Source organism: Cebidichthys violaceus, unplaced genomic scaffold (genome assembly GCF_023349555.1).
Source record: "Cebidichthys violaceus isolate CVI_PGR_0920_01 unplaced genomic scaffold, fCebVio1.0.p SCAF_113, whole genome shotgun sequence".
In the NCBI taxonomy this organism is placed as follows: Eukaryota; Metazoa; Chordata; class Actinopteri; order Perciformes; family Stichaeidae; genus Cebidichthys; species Cebidichthys violaceus.
Genome location: NW_027176278.1, coordinates 130871 through 151406, shown reverse-complemented (window position 1 = coordinate 151406; position 20536 = coordinate 130871). Strand labels below are relative to the sequence as shown.

Genomic DNA, 20536 nt, shown 5'->3' with positions numbered 1-20536 from the left:
GTGTACAAATGCTTCCATGTTGACTTAAAGCCAGTTGGTATTTCTTACCTAGAGGCATTTCTGATTACTAATGGCTCCTGTGTAATGATGCCTATCATGTCAGTGGTGCAACAAGGTGGATGTGATCGGTCATGCAGACTCGTGTAAGAAACGGAGGCTTCATCCCGCTGCGTTTTGTTGAAGTAGGTTCTCTGTCTCCCACGCCACTTATCTCTGTTTGTTTGCAGGCTTTTGGTCCTGAGGTCCTCTCAAGTGGCTCGTCTGGGTCTCTTAGTCTGGCTGTTTTTGTCCTCTCTCTCCTGTTTTCTTCTCCCCCCCTTCGTCTCTCGCCCCTCTGCCAGTTGAGCCAAGACTTCAGGTGGAATGATGCCATTCCGAAAAGAGCCCGTCAACGCTTGCCCGACATGCCAAGCCAAGTATTTGTCTCTCGGGGTCCCCCCTTACCTCCTCCTCCTCCTCCTCCTACCCCCGGATCCTTGAGAACAGGAAGTGTATCTTGTTAAGTGATGGATGGGCCCCCTGCTCTGGCTGAGAGGAAAGAGAAGAAAGAAAAAAAGAAGCTTTCTTTCCCTCCAGGGCAGTCAGATGAGTTTAGCAGTCTCAAGGCTGAGGGTCGGCTCTGCTTTCTGGGAGCACCTTAGAACCCTTGGAGCCTGAGCGCCTGGAAGCCACGGGCACTTCTCCATTATGTGTGTGCAGAGAATTAACGGCTGATAGAGCAGCGGTCGGCCTCTGTGCGCTCGAAATATGGATACGAAATTAAAAAGCCCGAGCGGAAGAAGGGAACTGTGCATTTATGTGCACGCTACATGCATTTGTCTGTCTGTGTGAGTTGTTCAGCCGGGGGTCAGCAGGTTTGTGTTGGCATGCAGACGCCAGATTCTTCCAGGGAGAGCAGCTCAGGAAGTGTCCCTGGCACGTCCTGTGCTTAGTGCAGTACGCACCGCCGCGACTGGCTCGACCTGATGTGACGACGACAAACTGCAATGCACCCGTCTCACCTCCTGCACTCAAACCCACAATAGCCAGTAACCTGTGGGAAGAAGCTCGACGTCAAACTCTCTCACGTCTGTATATGTTGTATAGTTGGTTTGCTGGACGCATGTTATCAAGTTCCCCAAGTCTGGAGCCCTCATGAGTTTAATTTAATGCTGCAGCCCCGCTATCCATCCATCTCCCAGCAGGTCTCCCCAACAGGCCTCCTTTCGCCGCTTTGAATCATTCCTCGTTATTCCTCTCCATCCGTTTTGTACCGACGGTTCGTCACCCAAAACCAGACCCTCTCTTCAAACGAGTGGAAGAATCCACAGACCTGAAAAACAAGAAAACGTCCTCTCATGATCCATTGCTCCTTTGTCAGCCATGGCTCTGTTGTGGTTACCTAAGGGTAGCTACTAATGTTTGTCTCCAGTTTCCATGCTCTCATGTTCCATACACATACACAGGAACACAAGAAAGCCACAGATAAAAGGCAGGAAACCCGTCCATCGCCCAGTGAACGGGGTCTGGTGGTCCAGAGGGGAAATAAATGAAACCATTAAACTAAACTCTTAAAAAGTGCATCCGACACTCTGTGAGCAGATAGACTGAAAGTGTAAGATGACAAAGGCTGTTTGATGGTTTCTGTCATAGTACCAAACTCACGCTTGTCCTTATGGTTGATTTTCAACCATGGAAGCAGCAGCTGACCAAACAACCTGGACGTCCACATGGTCGGTCAAATCCCCATCTTCTCAAGGCAGGAATTCTTGACCGTGTTAAACGTTGAGGTTCAAACGTTATTCTTGACCTTTGTCATTATTGTTTCATCTGTCGCTGTACTTCTCAGACTGATTAAGCCTTTAGCCTATAAAATGTGAAAAAACAGTGTGAATAACATTTACAGTTACCCAGAGCTGACATGACATCCTTAAATGACCAACAGTCCAAAACCCAAAGAGATTTAGTTCACGAGAAAAGAGAAACGCTGAAACCAGAAACGGATTGATGAATAACTACCCTGGGACTAAAATCCATAACCTTTGCAGATTATCCTGCTTTCGCAAATGAGTAAACAAGTTGATTTGCTATAAATGTTTATAGACAATAAAAAGTACGAGGAGGCAGTCAGGCGTTGAGGATACTTGGTGCGTGTGGAGAAACGGCGCTAGCAGTGTGATGTCTGTGTAAACGAGGGTTCAAAGGCTGCCGCTCCGGTCCCTCCAACCTTCACTGATCACTCCTGACGTGACCTCCTGCACGGCTTGCGTCTGCGTGTGTCTCCCGCCTCGTCTCCCGCCTCGTCTCCGCTGGCCGGGTTTAGCCCCGCTGTGGCCTGTCTGGCCCAAAGCCAGGGGCTCCGCTGTCTTCACGGAGAGGCCTCGCTGAGTCTCTGGGGAATGAACAACAATACAACTGTCAGTTTGTTTTTCTGTTGGTTCTTCATTCCAGCGCTCAAATTAAATCCCAGTTCACTGAGAGCCAACCGCATTTTGCTATTTTCAAATCCCGCCGGTCTTCGGCAAGCTGTCCGGTCAAACGGATGCCCGACCCAAACCGAACAACGCCACACCGTACCGCAGCCCGTCTCCGCCCGGCTGAGGAGGCCGAGTGGAGACACGGCATGTTTGTCTGTCCGTCGTCAGTGTTTGAGAGGCGCCCGCCTGACGAGCGAGGCAGCGGCGGCGTTGGGTACTCCAGGACTGTTTTGGGGTCGCGGAGATGTGATCTGTAGGAAGCGGTTTGTCAGATAATGTCAACATTGTCTCCACGCCGACTGCCAGAAGTGGAGCACTTACATTTCACAGTTTGTGTTTTAAGCATTTGGTTTATGGTTCTGTCTAAAGAGGTGTACGATTAATGCAGCAGCGGGGGGGTCAGAGTGTCCTGACAGGATCTCTACGACACCAACATGATTATGTACAGAAGATGTTTCAGTAACATGTATTCCCTCAGCGAGCCAAAGAAGAGTCCTCTGCTGCTCAGTCTTGATGTGAAAGCCTGAACTGGAGTTCTTTTTTTCCGTCCCACAGGCTCTGATGCGTCCAGGTCGCCTTGACCGGATCGTCTACGTGCCTCTTCCAGATGTTCCAACCCGACGGGAGATATTCTCTCTCCAGTTCCGCAACATGCCCGTGGCCCAGAGCGTGTCTCTGGATGAGCTGGTGACTCGCACCGACAAGTACTCTGGAGCAGAGGTGAGTTACAGTTGCTCTGATTGATTTATAATAACGGGAAACGATGCAGCCGCCTCTTCTGCACCGGGTCGAGCAAAAGATGTGTTGAGTGATACAAACAATGAAAAACTCACAACTACAATCATCGCTTTCTTTATATGTGCCGTGGTTTTGACTCAATTTAAGATCTAATCTGTGTTTGTTGAAAACATCTCTCACCAGATTTTGGGATATCAGTTTGACCACCATGCAGTCCTTTTCCACACTTGTTTCTTGTCAACTCAAGCTGAGGAATAGTTTTCTATCTCACTAAACATCGTGTCTAACAATCCAGTGCAAATGGCGCTCGCCACAAGGCTCCAACGTAAGAACACTGAACTGCAGTGAGATGTTTCTGCACTTCTCCATGATGAGTGTCTGTACTGTGTCGCATCGGGCCCTCGTGATCTCACAGCAGAGTTACTCGTACAAACACTCCTTTGTGTGACAGATTCCTCTCTGCGTCGTTCGTCTGCCGCGTGATTCTCTTTGTCTTGAGCAGAGACTTCTACCGTCCTGTGAGGAAAAAGCACCATTTTAAAAAGATTGTGTAACGTTTAGCAGATAAACTCATTTAAACTGGGTTCTAGCCTGTGTGTGTTCTGTGGGTTCTGTACTGGTTCTCTCAGTATCTCGTTGTTCAGCAGATCTTCCCCCTGAATGTGAACCCTAGCTCTATATTTAGGCTTCAAGGCTCACGGACATACAGAAATGTCCTGCTGGTCTTCTGACCGTTCTGAAGCGATTCAGACGCTACCGTTACTAGATCTTCTGTTTGTGTCCAGAAGGATCTGAGGACACCTTGTCCACCAAAGGTGCAACATGTCTTTAAACAGATTTCTTTATTTGATTTTTGTATCGTTCTCCAAAACTGGCGCCATGTGAACTCTACCTGAGAATTAAGCTTTTATTGATCTATAACGAATGATGTTTTTAGAAACATTCATCTTTTAGAGAAAGATGTGGTCCGTTTTAATCAAACTCTGGTGCGGTGGGTTGGGTTCTGGTGCGGACCAAAACAACCGGTACGAGAACCGCCAGCGAGAGGTGTTCTGGCACCGTTTCCAAGCGAGCCCATGTGCAGTTTGAGAACATAATCCGACCCGATTGCAGGAAGTGGTCCAGAACACAGGCTGCCTGCGCAGACATTGTGAGACGGGTTAACGTGACTGGGAGAGGACTGACTTGGACTTCTGCAGAAGTCTGATGTTCGCTTGACATCTTGGCCGAAGAGAACACAGAGAGTACACTGAATGAAGAGACACTTATGTAATCATTCCAGATAAACCAGAGGAGACGTGATGCATGTGTGCAGGAGATCAGTGACGAGTCAAAGTGAAACGACTTTGACGGTCGAGTCCCTGCTTAGAAGACACAAACAGACAAACAAACGCTTTTTTTTCTTTGGTCCGCTATAACTTGTGGACCGTGAAACCGAACCACACTGATGAGAAATGAACCAGAAGTGTGAACTGATTCGAACTGGCCCAACACTATGGCTCGTGAAAGTTCCCCTCGACACACATGCATGTGTGCACTCCAAGCTTTCCTTCAGCAAGCTCGGAGAACTGTTCATCATCTCGAATCAAGTTTGATCAGGACAGCGAGGTGTTGAGGTGTTTCCTTCTCCTCTCTTGACATTGTGATCCTCTCGAGGGCAGTCCGGGGTTATCTATAGGGCCTCCTCGTATCCTGAACCTGCACGCTCTCTCTCTGCTTCCTGACTCTGCAGCCCCCAGCAGGAGTACACCTGGAGGAGGTATGCAGCAAGAAACCAATCCCCAGCTATCAGGTGTCGTGTTTGACACCGGGCTTTCTGGGATACCGTCTCATCTGTGGAATGGAGGTTTGCAGTCACTTGCCGTTGAGTTCTTGAAACCCAGCAGAAATTCAAGGAAATGCCACAGTGGAGCCGATAAGAGTTCATAGGTGGAGAAACAAAGCTGGGTCTCACCTGCGTACGGATTACAGTTTACATACCGACGCTATAGATCCGAGCAGTTGAGAGGAAACTAAACACTCCTGTGATCACCGAGGGGAAGTTTGAGAGAAAACAGGACACAGATAACAAAGCGACACAGTACCAAAGATCATGCTGTTTACAAGAAGAAGAGCAGCGAGGGAACAAAGCAGCAAATCACCGTAAATGAACCAGTAAACGTCCAAACACACCGACTGTCCTCTCTCTGTTATGCATCACCGTCAGGCTCATGACAGTGATGCTGTTTTTGAGTTGGCTCATCGTTTCCCCGTTTTTAATCCCAAAGTGTTTGTGCTTCCTGCTCCAGGAAGACGGCGCTCACCGCGGTTTACAGTCAATGAGCCTGTAAATACAGTAGCTGTTGTGTAAATGTTTCTGGTGATGGAGCGTTAAAAGAAACCAGCGGATGTGTTGATGAGCTCCTCCGGTTAAATACGAATAATGGCAATAATAATCTCACCCATTTGTTGAATAAACACGGAAACATTTACAGTCTAAAACAACAATATTAATAATGTATCCAAAAGCATAACAATGACATGCTTTTGAGATCATATGAAGAGTACAACAACTTTTATGAAGATGAGAATATCACTTCATCAATAAAACATGTTTGACTGTTAGAAAGTAAACTCATCTGTTCCTTTAGTGAATAACATGTGAGTCTATACAGGCAGCAGATATGATGTTGCACGATGCCATGATGTATGTGTCTACTAGAAGTACACGCTGTGTGTTTTTACATGTCCTCAGTCGTGAAGGTCTCTGCCACACAAAGAAGAGATGGAAGCAGCAGTGGGTGGAGGAGTGAGCGTGTTGCCTGGACCTGGACGCCGAGAGGAGCCGCACCTTTCATCTCTGTGTGGCGGAGCACCGAGCCCCGATGTTTGACTTGGCATGCTAAGTGCTAATGCAGCAGGCAGCTGGGTGAGCCGCAGCCGACGAGCATCGGTCAGCCGTGCGTCAAGCTGGATGAGGGGGGGGGGCTCGTAAATCAACAGCAGGATGCTTATTGAACCTGGAGGCCGCTGAGCAGAGGCCAGCTTCGGTTCTCATGTCACACTGTGGCCGACTCCCCGCCTGCTTCTCACTTCGTACGGAGGCTTTGCAGTCTGAGTGCACCTTTCTAGTATTGTTAATGTAAAGCTCCAGCTGAAGCTCAACCCCTGCCCTCACCAGACTTACACTTTTGGTCCGGGGATCAAACTGGTCAACTGGTTTATCAGTTCACTTCTTCTGCTCCAATTCTTCAGTGAATTTGTTACAGTTTGTGTCACTGAGGTTAGTTTGTACAGAGCGCTGTGACATCTCTCCCAACGAGGAGGTTTCACACTTGAGTGCTTGTTTGCGGACGACTCGCACATCGTTGTGGAGGTGATGCACCGACGGGGCGTTGAGCACCTTTCAGTCCTCGGTCTTGGCTCTGACCACCTGAAGCTTTGACTTTAATTACATTCCAGGGATTTCAGACTTGTTTGAGAGGAAAGGGAGGTGGGGGTGGGGGGGGGGGGGGGGGGGCATGCAGGAGGACACAGTTGTCAGCTCGGAGCTGGAAGCTTGTTAAAATCACCTGTCTTCCTACCTGCCTGGAGTGACATCTGGTTTCCCAACACACACACACACACCTTAAACTCACACTAAGCCACAGAATACTGCTGCCGGCTCTCCTCTGCTCTGCCATCACGTTCCTGAACAGAAGCAACATTTGATACTGTAACCGCAGCGCTGTCTCAAAGAAGAAGAAGAAGAAGAAGGGCTTAACCTGCTCCTGGAGGAAGGTGTGATGCCTCGCCACTTCTCTCACTTTGTTTTTCATTTCATGATCAAGCCCTGACAGGAACAGAGCTGGAGGATTTACTGCTCCCTGTCACACCGAGTCAGATCCAGGCCTGGTTTTGAAGCCTCGCTGGAAAGCTGAAGCACTTCTTTAATATAACTTTTGGCTGCATAAAGGTTTCATTCATAGGTATATATTATATAAATGAATCCATTAAAGAAAGACAAGCTGGTCCTGCAGAAAGCCTGTCAGTATTTCAAACCCTCTGGTAATGCTCTCTCTCTCTTTCTCTTTCTCTCTCTGTCTCTGTCTCTCTCTCTCTTTCTGTCTCTTTCTCTCTCTCTCTCTCTCTCTCTCTCTCTCTCTCTCTCTCTCTCTCTCTCTCTCTCTCTCTCTCTCTCTCTCTCTCTCTCTCTCTCTGTGGAGATTGTTGTGGCTCCAAGCTAATTAAACTCAGTAGGAAGTCTTTTCCACTTTCCAACTCGCTGCCTTGTTAGTTAAGTCCTCTCACTTGGTCGGATGGGTAAGGTTTCATATTACAAGATGAAGGAATGAATCAATAAGTGATTACCTGAATCACTACCTCCAGCCGCTACTCTGCACCCAGAGACACGTGGAGGAACCCTCCATGTGACGGTGGGTTTGGCTAACAGCTAACGTAGCTACCTGAACACACACTGCCCTCAGTGGCTACGCTGCAGACAGCTTGTCTGATCACCATTCATCCAGCTAGTTTCACATACATCAGGCGTCCTGCTCATTGCAGGTCGTTCCCCAGTTAGGAAGACAACGAGTCGTCGCGTCTTTGTTGGCGGGAATAAGAATCGGGACATGGTGTGTCTGCGCCTGCTCCCAGCGTCCCCGTCGACTGAATGTGACATTGAACAATGAACATCAGTGGCAGATGTGTAAACGTGCTGATGCTTTCAGAGAAGATACGTGTTTGTCCTCCGGTTGAACATGTACACAGTTAAGAAAAGGCCTTTCTGTTTGCTGTTCTGCACTGATGTGTTCTCTTCACTTTAGTTTGTTTGGGATAAACAGGAAGGGAAGTGAGTCAGGAACTCAAGCTTCATTAACAGAGTGCGTCCCCGGGCCTCCTCCCCGGGCCTCCTCCCCGGGCCTCCCTGGACCTCCCTGGGCCTCCTCCCCGGGCCTCCCTGGACCTCCCCGGGCTGTGTGATTGACAGGTGACCTCCAGGAGGTGGAGTGCAGAAACACCACAGTGACGAGCACTCAGCAGATGTTGACAAGTTGTTGACAAAAGAAATCAGGATCTCCCCCCCGCTTGAACCCGGTAAGAACAGAGCTGGAAGTCTCTGTTTAGAAGCGGATCACGTAGAGGTGACGTCCGACTGACGGGCGGTACCGAGACCACCCCCCCCCACCTGGAGATCTCTGTGTCGTAGCTTCCGTCTCCCTTCAAGCGGCGTTTTAATAAAAGCTCAAGCTGCAGCATTCAGCCGTATCACAACATCTTTGTGTTCAGCCACAGATGCCTCTGACCTCCGTAGCGGTGGCTCATTTCCCTCCAACAGGGGCAGAGCCGTCTGGACCGGGCCCAGTGTCGGAGATGGCCGACAGCCTTTCAAACTCACTTTCTTCTTCTTCTGTTTCACACTGGCAGGAGCAGGTCTGCTCCAATGCAGGACGCACCGATCGGGCAGATCAACAGTCTGCCTTGACGTCAGTGTGCCCCCCCCTCCTAGATTACTGAGCACCTCTGCAGCTCCCCGTCAACAACAGTCAGTGTTAGCTGTGACTTGATGAAGCAGTGCTGCATTTTTGCATCAGTTAAAGGACATAAAACATAGAAGCCTGAGCAGACGTGCTGGATTTGCAGAAACTTGAGTGCAATGATTAAAAGCCATAAAGAGAGAGTTTGATCACTCATCATAGTATAAGGTCTGCATAATGAGACGCAGAGCGAACGCACCGTCGCAGGAAGACAGATGGTTTCCTCTGAACACCTGTTGCGGTTGTGGCTCTTCTCTTCTGGCTCCGCGTGTCGTTTGTCTGATTTATGACTCCGGTATTTGTTGTTGCAAAGACTTTTATCACCGCAGACACAAAAAAAAGAAGTGCATCAACAAAGCGTGTTTCTGTTTGAATCACTGTGACGTTAGACAATGTACGGAGCCGATGTTATATATATATATATATATATATGATGATGATGATGATGATGTACACGCCATCAATCCTGGAATCAGGAAATCATCATCAAACAAACATGTCAGCTGTGGTGGAATGCACGTTGGACAAAGTTGGCAGTGATTTTCCAAAGTGTGTGTGTGTGTGTGTGTGTGTGTGTGTGTGTGTGTGTGTGTGTGTGTGTGTGTTGTGTTGTGTTTTTAGGGCGGCTGACCACAGAGGCGGTCACGCTGCCACTCAGAAGAACACAGCTCGACGGAGGAGGGGGGGGGACGGCCTTTCACACCTCTGAGTGACTGAACCACCTCGCCTCATTTCCTCTCCTGCTAGCCTTTCGCCTTTTATCATTGTGAGCATGTTGTGTTAGTCGACGGTTAAATAAAGGTTAGCAAAGAAAACATTTCCGCTGTGGCTTGCAGAAGGCCAACAATGGCTCCGATCGGCCCTTACTTTACATTTTGTATTTAGAGCCTTGGCTGTGGTGTGTGTGTGTGTGTGTGTGTGTGTGAGTACGTGGTGAGACGCAAATTTAATTTTTCCTGGGAAATATGAGCCCTCGAGCGCACTAGTCCTTCTGTTTCCCTTGGCCAGTGAGTGGAAAGGTAGGAAAGGACAGAGGAAGTGAGAGGAAAGGTGATTAAAGGTAGGACAACCTCATAAAACCAGAAGATATAGTGGAGCCTGAAGAGGAGAATACAGAGTCGATAACCTTCAACTCCTTTCTACCATATAAATGAACATTTAAATAATGAATAATGTTATTTGTAAATTGAAAGGCTGAATGAAGAAGCTCTCTCAACTGTTAATAATTCTAACTCTTCAATGAAGTAATGAAGTTTTGTTTCATAAGAAGTTGAATTGATAGACAATGAAACATGTGAAGCACATTTTCTTATTTAATACACTGAGGTGTATTTTGACCAGTAGCTTATGGCTAACGTTAGCACACTTCAATAAGGGGAATATTTATTCCATGTTTAATATGTGGGATTTCTTACTTTGGGTTTATATGTTGGGTTCAGTTCAACCTTAAAGTGAAACACTTAATACATGTGAAGCTTCCCTGTGTGTGTTCAGCTACTCTGTATCTGTGTGTGTGTGTGTGTGTGTGTGTGTGTGTGTGTGTGTGTGTGTGTGTGTGTGTGTGTGTGAGAAAGATGAGAAAACAGGAAAAGGGACATTTAGTTGAGCACATCACACAGATGGAGTTTACCTACACACACACACACACACACACACACACACACACACACACACACACACACACACACACACACAGAGAGACACACACACACACACAGAAGTGAGTCTCCAGGTCACTTCAGTGTGGGTGTGTTTGGTAAATATGCCTGCCTTCCCAAGTCCAGGGAGAATGTCGAGCTTTCATTCGCCTGATTAAGGGGCGAGGACAAAATATGCCCTTAAAGGCGAGGCCCAGCTATAACCCCCCCCCCCCCCCCCCCCCCCCCCCCACACACACACACACACACACACACACACACACACACACAGAGACAACCTAACCCCCAACACAGGTGCTAACCCACATGGGTCTTTCCAAAACACATAGTGGGTAGGGCCTGAGACGATAACACTCCACCGCCTGACATGGAAGTCATTGGGTAGCTTTCGTGGGAGGTTTCCGTCTGAAGCTGACCCCTGACCCCTACGTTATTATCAGTGAGTCACGCAGCGTCCCTCACTTTCGTGGCAAACATTTCCTGCATGGCAAGAAGACGCGCTTCAGACGGACGTCGCTTTATTCAATCGAGACCGAGAAGTGAGATATGTAAACAGCGATGTATACTTTAATATTTAATGTTGTATCTCAGGCCTCCAGGTTTCTACTGCAGCAGACGGAGGTGTGTGTCTGCAGACGGAGGTGTGTGTCTGCTGATGGAGGTGTGTGTCTGCAGACGGAGGTGTGTGTCTGCTGATGGAGGTGTGTGTCTGCAGACGGAGGTGTGTGTCTGCTGATGGAGGTGTGTGTCTGCAGACGGAGGTGTGTGTCTGCTGACGGAGGTGTGTGTCTGCAGACGGAGGTGTGTGTCTGCAGACGGAGGTGTGTGACGCCCCCCCCCACGTCTCTATTGTCTCAGCTGTAACATATGGGGAGGAAAAAGCCCACACATCACACTTTCATCATCACAGTTTCTATGGAATCTAAATTCCTCTGCGAGACCGCAAGCATGTGCACATTCATCCACGGCTCACACACACACACACACACACACACACACACACACACACACACACACACACACACACACATACTCACTACAGTCTGCTATTTATGGTCATGTGCCATGTTTCCGTTCTCCCCACATGACTCCTCCCTCCTCTCCTCTTCAGTAGGTTTCTCATGGAGCTGTGGTGAGGCCTTGTTCCTCATGGCAGAGGCACGTCACTGCAGCGCTTCCTCTTCGGAGGAGTTTGGGCTCTGCACCCCCGACGTCGTTTTGATTTATGAATTATTTCACTTCCTCTCTGAACATTGGATGCAGCGTGGCCCTGTTTTATTCAGCGGAGGGTTACTGTAAACGCTGGTGATGCTGTGGTGTGGTTAGAGCCAATATCGTCTCTGGCACTGGATGTCAGTTATATAGCGACAGCTATGGGCATTTGTGAATGTCATAATCTGGTGACCCTGTTCCTCAAGACTAGTCTGCGGCTTTGCTCTGTCCCACACTTCCTGGCTCATCCAGTCGTCTGTCCACATGAGTGCGGTGGTGTGCGTGTCGTTCCTGTGCCTGAATGTGTGTGAGCCTCGTCCAGGTGGTCCTGTTAGTGCAGTGTGTTCCACACGGGGAGCAAATGCATGTTCGGTGCATCGTGTGAGCAAGTGCAGCATGGCGGTGTAACTGTAGAGTATGTGTGCAGGACTTGTGGAGTGATGGAGGAGAGGTTTTGAGGGAGGGAGGGGAGGGGGGGGGGGACTCGCTCCTGTAAATGTGGCCGTTTGTGTGTGAGGGAGGGGAGGGAGGAGGAGGAGGGGAGTACTGGATGTAGCCCGCTGTAGACACAAGGGCGGATTGATAGTAAACACACACTCCGGGTCCAGTGGATCCGCTGCCGGTAGCCCGGCTAACAAGCCCTTCATTAAGGCCGTCTGATTCACTCACTGAGCGCCTTTGTGGAAGTAGGAAGCGAAAAGTACACCAGACAGATCTGACCCGAGAACGTAGGAATGAGCTGCCAGCAGTGGCAACCTTTCTTCCTCCTCCACCTCTGGAGGGTTGGGTTAGGGTTCATGCTGGTCGTGCTGGTTGTCTCACGACACGCTCCGCTCCTCACCTCCTGCAGGGAAACACTGCGAGGGAAATATAGATGTACATATTCATTTTACTGTGCATGTGTAGGATGCGTGTGAAGATCTTTGTGTCACTTTTGGGTCTTTTGGGGTTTTCGCACCAGTGTACACGTGTGTGTGTGTGTGTGTGTGTGTGTGTGTGTGTGCGTACTGTGTGTGTGTGTGTGTGCGTACTGTGTGTGTGTGTGTGTGTGTGTGTGTGTGTGTGTGTGTGTGTGTGTGTGTGTGTGTGTGTGTGTGTGCCATGAACATCTAGAGTTCAGTGGTGGGATGGAAATCTCCATGAGTTTTGGTTTATTTCCTTCTATATTTCTAAGTCTTCTGAATCGTTTCCTTCACAGACGTGCTCAACATGTCATCACGTTGTATATGTGGCTTATGTCCTTGTGTTGCTCTGTTGATCACATGTTCTACACATGTTTCCCTCTCATGCTGCACATGTATCTTTGTATCATTATTATATCTTGACCTCAAACGGGCTAAAGGTTTTCCTGTCACTATTTTTGCACTCCCGTCTAGATGTTTATTCTCCTTACTTTTTATTCCACTCATATATTTCTGCTTGCCGTGTTCCAGTGCTGAAAAGTGTCAGGTGTGTTTATGTTACCCCCCCCACTCTGTTCTTATTTATATTCTGTTATTCTCTGCTGGATCTCGTTACCGTTCGCTGCCACAAACGGCCTAATTTCCTCTCTTCGTTAAAGTTCGTGTTGTCTTATCTTACAAGGACAACGGGACCTCACGTGCGGCGCTGGACGCGCTGCGGTTTATCACTCCGCATGCGGAATATAGGTCCAACATGGAGCCTGTGAGCTTTGGAGCGTGCGTGATGTGGGGTGTAGTTGTGGCTTCCAGAGGGAAGTTCACTGACCAGTAGAGCACAAAGGGAGCTGTTGTATCATGTAGTGGCAGACCATCAGCAGAGGGTCTGCTAAATACTCACATCTTTACCGACAGAGCTAGAGCCCTTACCCTTATTCATGATTATTATTCATGATTATTATGAACAGTGAAAGATCAAGTCTGCAGCTAATAGTCCACTAACAAACACTCACACACTGCTCTCTCTGTAATCAGCCATTAAGCTTCATGTTTTAAACCAACTCTCTAATGAGACGTCAGTTCTGCAGCTTCAAGTGTTCATGACGCCGTTATTGATCGTTATGAATCGTTATTAACCGTTATTGATCGTTATGAATCGTTATTAACCGTTATTGATCATTATGAATCGTTATGAATCGGTATGAATCGTTATTGATTGTTATTGATCATTATGAATCGTTATTGATCGGTATGAATCGTTATTGATTGTTATTGATCATTATGAATCGTTATTGATTGGTATGAATCGTTATTGATCATTATGAATCGTTATTAACCGTTATGAACCGTTACGAACCGTTATTGATCGTTATGAATTGGTATGAATCGGTATTGATCGTATTGAATTGTTATGAATCGTTATGAATTGTTATGAATCGTTATTGGTCGTTATGAATTGTTATGAATCGTTATGAATCGTTTTTGATCGTTATGAATCGTTATTGATCATTATGAATCGTTATGGATTGTTATTGATCGTATTGAATCGTTATGAATCGTTATTGATCGTTATGAATTGTTATGAATTGTTATTGATCGTTATTGATCGTTATGAATTGTTATGAATCATTATTGATCATTATTGATCGTTATGAATTGTTATGAATCGTTATGAATCATTATTGATCATTATTGATCGTTATGAATTGTTATGAATCGTTATTGATCATTATTGATTGTTATTGATCATTATGAATCGTTATGGATTGTTATTGATCGTATTGAATCGTTATGAATCGTTATTGATCGTTATGAATTGTTATGAATTGTTATTGATCGTTATCGATCGTTATGAATTGTTATTGATCGTTATGAATCGTTATTGATCATTATGAATCGTTATGGATTGTTATTGATCGTATTGAATCGTTATGAATCGTTATTGATCGTTATGAATTGTTATGAATTGTTATTGATCGTTATTGATCGTTATGAATTGTTATGAATCGTTTTTGATCGTTATGAATTGTTATTGATCGTTATGAATTGTTATGGATTGTTATTGATCATATTGAATCGTTATTGATCGTTATTGATCGTTATGAATTGTTATGAATCGTTATGAATCATTATTGATCATTATTGATCGTTATGAATTGTTATGAATCGTTATTGATCATTATTGATTGTTATGAATCGTTATGAATTGTTATTGATCATTATGAATCGTTATGGATTGTTATTGATCGTATTGAATCGTTATTGATCGTTATGAATCGTTATTGATCGTTATGAATCGTTTTTGATTGTTATGAATCGTTATTGATCATTATTGATTGTTATGAATCATTATGAATCATTATGGATTGTTATTGATCATATTGAATTGTTATGAATCATTATGAATCGTTATTGATCGTTATGAATTGTTATGAATCGTTATTGATCGTTATTGATCATTATTGATCGTTATGAATCGTTATTGATCATTATTGATCGTTATGAATCGTTATGAATCGTTATTGATCATTATTGATCGTTATGAATCGTTATGAATCGTTATTGATCATACTCTGTTGTCGTTACAGTCTATGGACTCTGTTGTGTTTGACTCTCGTCTGGTGTAGTCTGAACTACACCGATCCTCCATCTTTTACTGCTTCTTCTCGTTCTTCAAAGTGTTCCGCTCGGCACACGTCCGAAGGTGAAGTTGGGAATAGAAAATAGTGGATCACTTTCTGCTGTAGTTTGACTCTTATGAATAGTGTCCATACCTACATACATTTTATGTTAAAGAATATCCGAGTGTGCACGTTCCTGCGTGTGAGGCTTGGTTTTCAGAGGGCTTTTGAGAACCACCAGGGGAAACTTGTCATTAGAGGAATATGTGGAAACAAGGATGTGGTCGGCGCTCCAATCGAGTCTCTATCACTTTTCCAGCGACCCATTTAAAAGCTCTGTGGTTCCAGAGGCTCTGCGGGCGTTTTATTAAGGCGGAATGACTGACACGAGGATTCCGCACGGTTCTGCTGGCGTACAGGACGGAGCGTTAAGCTTCTCGCTTCTGGACAATGAATGCTATACTTTGCTTTTTATTGTCTTCACATGATTATGTTCCTCCGTGTTCTTCTGCTCTGTATCTATTTCATGACCATCCTTCTGTCCTTCTTTACTTTCCTAGTTCAGTTAGGAGCTTATGTATTTGGGTTTTATCATTAAGTAGCCTTGACATGAATACAACTACAACAGGAAAGTAAATCTAAGGCGTTACCAACACTGGTTAGGTTAAAGTTTGGTCCGGTTTAAACCACATGATTAGTGTTAGAATAAGGTTGATGCTTGAGTCCAGTGTGGAGGTTCTGGATGTCACAGAGAACCTCTGCTGGATAAACACGGTGAAGAGAACGAGTCAGTGAATAATCAGCTGCATTGGAAGAGCTCAACTGTACAAAGTGTCACTTTAAACAGCTTCTGCTCCGTCATCAAAACCTCTTTGACTCACTATCAGGCCCACTTCAGGGTCATCCTGAGTCAGCAGGTTTTAAGCCCGTCTCCAAACTGAGAGGCTCTTGATGATTACTGTGTGTGTGTGTGTGTGTGTGTATGTGTATGTGTGTGTGTGTGTGTGTGTGTGTGTGTGTGTGTGTGTGTGCCCACATCACCAGAGAGCGCCCGCTGCATCAGCTCAGCCTCTCCGTGTGTTTAAGTGATTGCTGACATAATTTATGACGGGAATGAAAAATAAAGTCTGCATTGCTAATAAAAAAAAGAGAGAGAGAGAGCTCTATAATTTATTTGGCCTGCCACAAGTCACACACACACACACACACACACACACACACACACACACACACACACACTGATTTCTGTGCATTGGCAGTTTTCTCCTTCCTCTTTCTCCCTCTGAGGAGTGCGGGGGGGCCATCTTTAGGGGGTTGGTTTTTCGAGGGGGGGGAGATTAGGGGTATCAAGGTGGTGCAGTAGTGTGTGTGTGTGTGTGGGGGGGGGGGGGGGGCGGGGGGCTGGGACTGTTGGCTCCGGTCTAGGAATGCCTTCACGTTCACAAACAGACCGGCTCTTTCGACCTGTTTGCCTTTGTGGCTTCATCTTAATTTTTTTCGAGGCCGGTACGGCAAACACACGGTGGGAAACACTGGCTGGTTGATCGCCTTCACAGACCGGCTCATAAACAGAGACCATGAATGTCGGGGCCTGTGTGTGTGTGTGTGTGTGTGTGTGTGTGTGTGTGTGTGTGTGTGTGTGTGTGTGTGTGTGTGTCATGAGGTTCTGGTGTGCTGAGTGGAGCTTCAGCGTCACTAAGGAGTCTCAGTGTGATCGTGCTGCAGCGTTGGTCTGTTCCTGTTTACGGGCGTCGCTTGGAAACAAACAGTAAATCACATTGTTCCACATGTGGCATCTCTCTCTTCTCCTCGCTCGCCCCTCGCTCTGTCTGTAAACAGGGGGGGGGGGGGGGGGGGGGTGCATGGCCTCATTGTTGTGCATCATTATTACTGACAGGCCTAAATGACTTGAATGATGGGAAACCCTCATGCAAAATTACCCCGGCCCCGTGTGTTTACCCTGCCTGAATCCTGCTGCTCGTTGGCTTGAAACAGAAGAAGAAGAAGGGGGGGGGGGGGGGGGGGCTCACATCCTGACATCTGCAGAGCACCTGTCCTGAGCCGGGCCTGCTAGCTGAGCCAGAGCACATTCAGACGGTTATCTCCCTCGTTTCACTCTCCAGCCTTGAGAAACGCCACGACCGCCCGCTGCTTCAGCGCTGGTCGACACGTCTCCACTGAGTCACCGGACCGGACGGTCACATGATGTCACAGACTCTTATTATTCTACATGAAGACACTCTGTTCTTCTTACATACTGGATTTGGTGGCTAAAGTTTTGGATTAAGACTTTTCACTTTCGGTCTTTTCGCTCCTTGGACGACACTAAATCAAAATAAAGAACTTTCTTTGTGCCAACACAGACATTTACATTCCGCACATTACACCGAGAATATAAGTCTCATCGCCGCCACACCGTCATCAACTCATTGTTGTTTTCACTACAATGAACCGCGCCGGACTTCAGGGAGGAGCTCGTTACTCCGACTGTGGGTCACGTCCTGTGTGTGGCGCCAAAGACGCGCGTTATTGTAACGAGTGTGAAAACTGAGCTTCATGACGTTTTCATCATACGTGACAGAGAGTCAAATTTACATCTATTGATCAAAATACCAGAGTATCGGTTCAGTGTGGATGTCCTCATAAAGATGGATGGGTTCACATGTTGCATTTGACGTGAGTCATGAAGTCATGAAGGATACTTTTCATTACATTTAGAGAAGTACTGAGTAAAGAAAATGAAGCACACTGGCTAACAATTTAGCTTTTTGAAAGGACACATAATGTGTTATTCCTTCTTCTTTACTCACCTTAGTTAGTGTGCTCTGTATCATAGCAACACTGATAGCGTAGCCACGAGCTAGTCACCACAAACAACCATGAAGGGTTAATTGTGCAGACGGATCAACGATCAACGATCATTGATGAATTATGAATGATGAATGATCAACGATCAACGATGAATGCTTGTTTGATAGTATTTGCTAGCTAGCTACATTAGCTAACAACTACTGTGATCTTGCTCCAATCCAGAACTCACCTGTTTGTTCTGAAATGATCAGAACCAGAGTCCAGTCGTCTCTGTGAGACGTTGGTGACGGTGTAAGTGAACATGTGGTGAGAGCAGGAAGAACAGTACCTACTGTCACAACGTGAGCATGTCACTCTTTATGTCATTTACTTTGATTAAAGAGTTAAATAATATCCCCAAAAATATGATTATTGATTATTAGGCCTATTATAGTTATTATCTGATATCTTTTGTGACATTAGATTTAGATTTTGCCAACAATTAAGGTCCAAGGGGCTTTATTACAAAAGGTTTAATATAATTTACAGAGTAATGTATTAACAGCATTATTGTGGTAAATCAGAATATCATATGTAGTAAAATATGATCATAAGTATTGATGGTTATCCAGTGAAATGAGTGATTTACGGTCATTGAGTAACTCTCAGCTGCTTCATGTGAGAATGTTCTTTCTTAAATCATAACTGCTTACAAAGGAACATGAAAGTGGAGTGACGCTGTCAGTTTATGAATAAAATCAATAAATACAGAATCTAATATTCTGATTCTGAAAGTTCTGCTCGGTCAGGAACAGGCGTAGTTTTAAATATGATTAAAAACACACTAGAGCTCTAATTGAACAATAAGTAACGGTAGACGAACTCATTCAAATACACAATAGTTAAGACCCCCCCCCCCCCCCCCCACTGTACAGTCACGCAGTGCAGCTGTGGAGCAAAGAGCAGTGACCAGCGCCGCTTCGGTCCAGTGAACAATTGCAGCGGCCCACGTTGCTCTACATGCACACGTCCACCGGTCAATACCCAGAGCCTCGTCACGTGACCGCCTGTCCCACTGACCCCCCGCCACACGCTATCGGTGGTCTACAGCGGATAGCTTCCTCTCGTTGCCTCGGCTCAGAACAGAGGGGGGAGTAGGAGAGGAGGAGGAGGGGAGGAGGAGAGGAGGAGATGAGGAGAGGAGGGGAGGAGGAGAGGAGGAGGGCGGCACTGCTGGGAAAGTTGCCTGGCCTTCATCGGCCGCCGTCACCGATCGGGAAGCGAGTCGCTCCTCCGCCGTGAGCAGAATCTTTCCCAAAGGTCACATGACTCCATCATAGTCAAGAAGCTGCAGCAGCAGAGCTGCAGTCACACGTTCACATGTGGCAGATTAGAAATGTTGATTAAAATAATCCTATTATATAACGTAACTGTTAAAGGTAGAAGCAGAACACTGCAGCTGTTCTACACTATCAGTTGTTACAGATTATACATGCTGTATAATAGGGTGACAGAGGAGGAGGCTCAGAGTGAAAGCCTAGAACTTCCTCAATGAAGCAGTCTAGATGATTCAGTCCTGAGCTGTTCATATTTATATTTCCATTAGACTTCATAAGTGAACTCGTGTTTCAACACTTTGGCTGCATATTTAATAGATATATGTGTGACTCCAGGCCTGTCACTAACTTCACACTTTCTCTTTTCTAGTAGAGTTCAGTTTAGTTTCTTGTGCCGCTGTCGCTCCTCCCAACCTCTCAGCTTCTGACTGAACGTTTCAGTCCTGATTCTGCTCAGACTTCATCAGGCTGGAGTCTTCTTTGTGGATTCATGAGCTTCAAGTTTTCAGAATTGTGTGATTCATAGATTCATTTTGTGTGTGTTCAATGGAGAAGAACTGAAATATACAACATTTTTGGGGAATTTCCCCACAGACCCAGTCTGTAATACCACAAATGTTTAAAGATTGCAATACTTTCCTCATGCGTTTCCTCTTTCAGCCATAGATAGACTCAGTTATTTGAATAACAATGAGGTTATTTTACATGATGAAACTTTATTATTACAATAATTGCTTCCCAGTCATTTTGCTGAGCCGAGGTCTGTTTAGTTATGCTTTTGATATTCATGAGACGCGTTTGTATGGCTGATGAATGAAGCTCTTCTCAGTCTGTGGTGGAGGTGGGTCGGTGGTGTTCAGTGGATGGACCGCTCCGCCTGACGGCTGAATGTCTGCGTCTGTTTCCTGTCCCAGATAACGGCAGTATGCAGAGAGGCCGGCCTCCTGGCCCTGCAAGAGGACATCAAAGCTCAGCAGATCGGGGCCGGACACTTTGAAGGCGCCCTGAACACCGTGAAGCCCCGGATCCCCGACTCTCTCATCCAGTCGTATGTCAGCTATCAGCAGCGCCGCGGCGGCCTCTGCTTCTTCTGACCGAAGAACAGAACTTCAGTGTGATTCTGATGTTGTATGACATAAGAAGACGACACAGCAGCCACGTTATTGTGACAAATAATAAAATGTGTTTCCTAAAAGTGCTTGTTGAATATTACTTAACTCTTCATCAGCTCAGCAGGACATTGTTTTATTATTTGCTTTTGTAAAGTTATCTTTAGTGTCCGTTTGGTTATGTGGAATATGAATCCTGTATTAAATGCATTGTGTTTGTA

At 46.2% G+C, this 20536-nt stretch overlaps 1 protein-coding gene across 1 annotated transcript in view; it reads left to right on the top strand.

Moving 5' to 3' along the window:
• LOC137868492 (ATPase family gene 2 protein homolog A-like) overlaps nucleotides 1-20536 on the top strand; it is a 39879-nt gene extending 19343 nt beyond the window's left edge. Inside the window, exons 2-3 of the mRNA XM_068705296.1 lie at nucleotides 3012-3176; nucleotides 20121-20536. Of these exons, the coding sequence (XP_068561397.1) occupies nucleotides 3012-3176; nucleotides 20121-20300 (345 nt within the window). The 3' untranslated portion in view covers nucleotides 20301-20536. The remainder of the gene's footprint in view (nucleotides 1-3011; nucleotides 3177-20120) is intronic.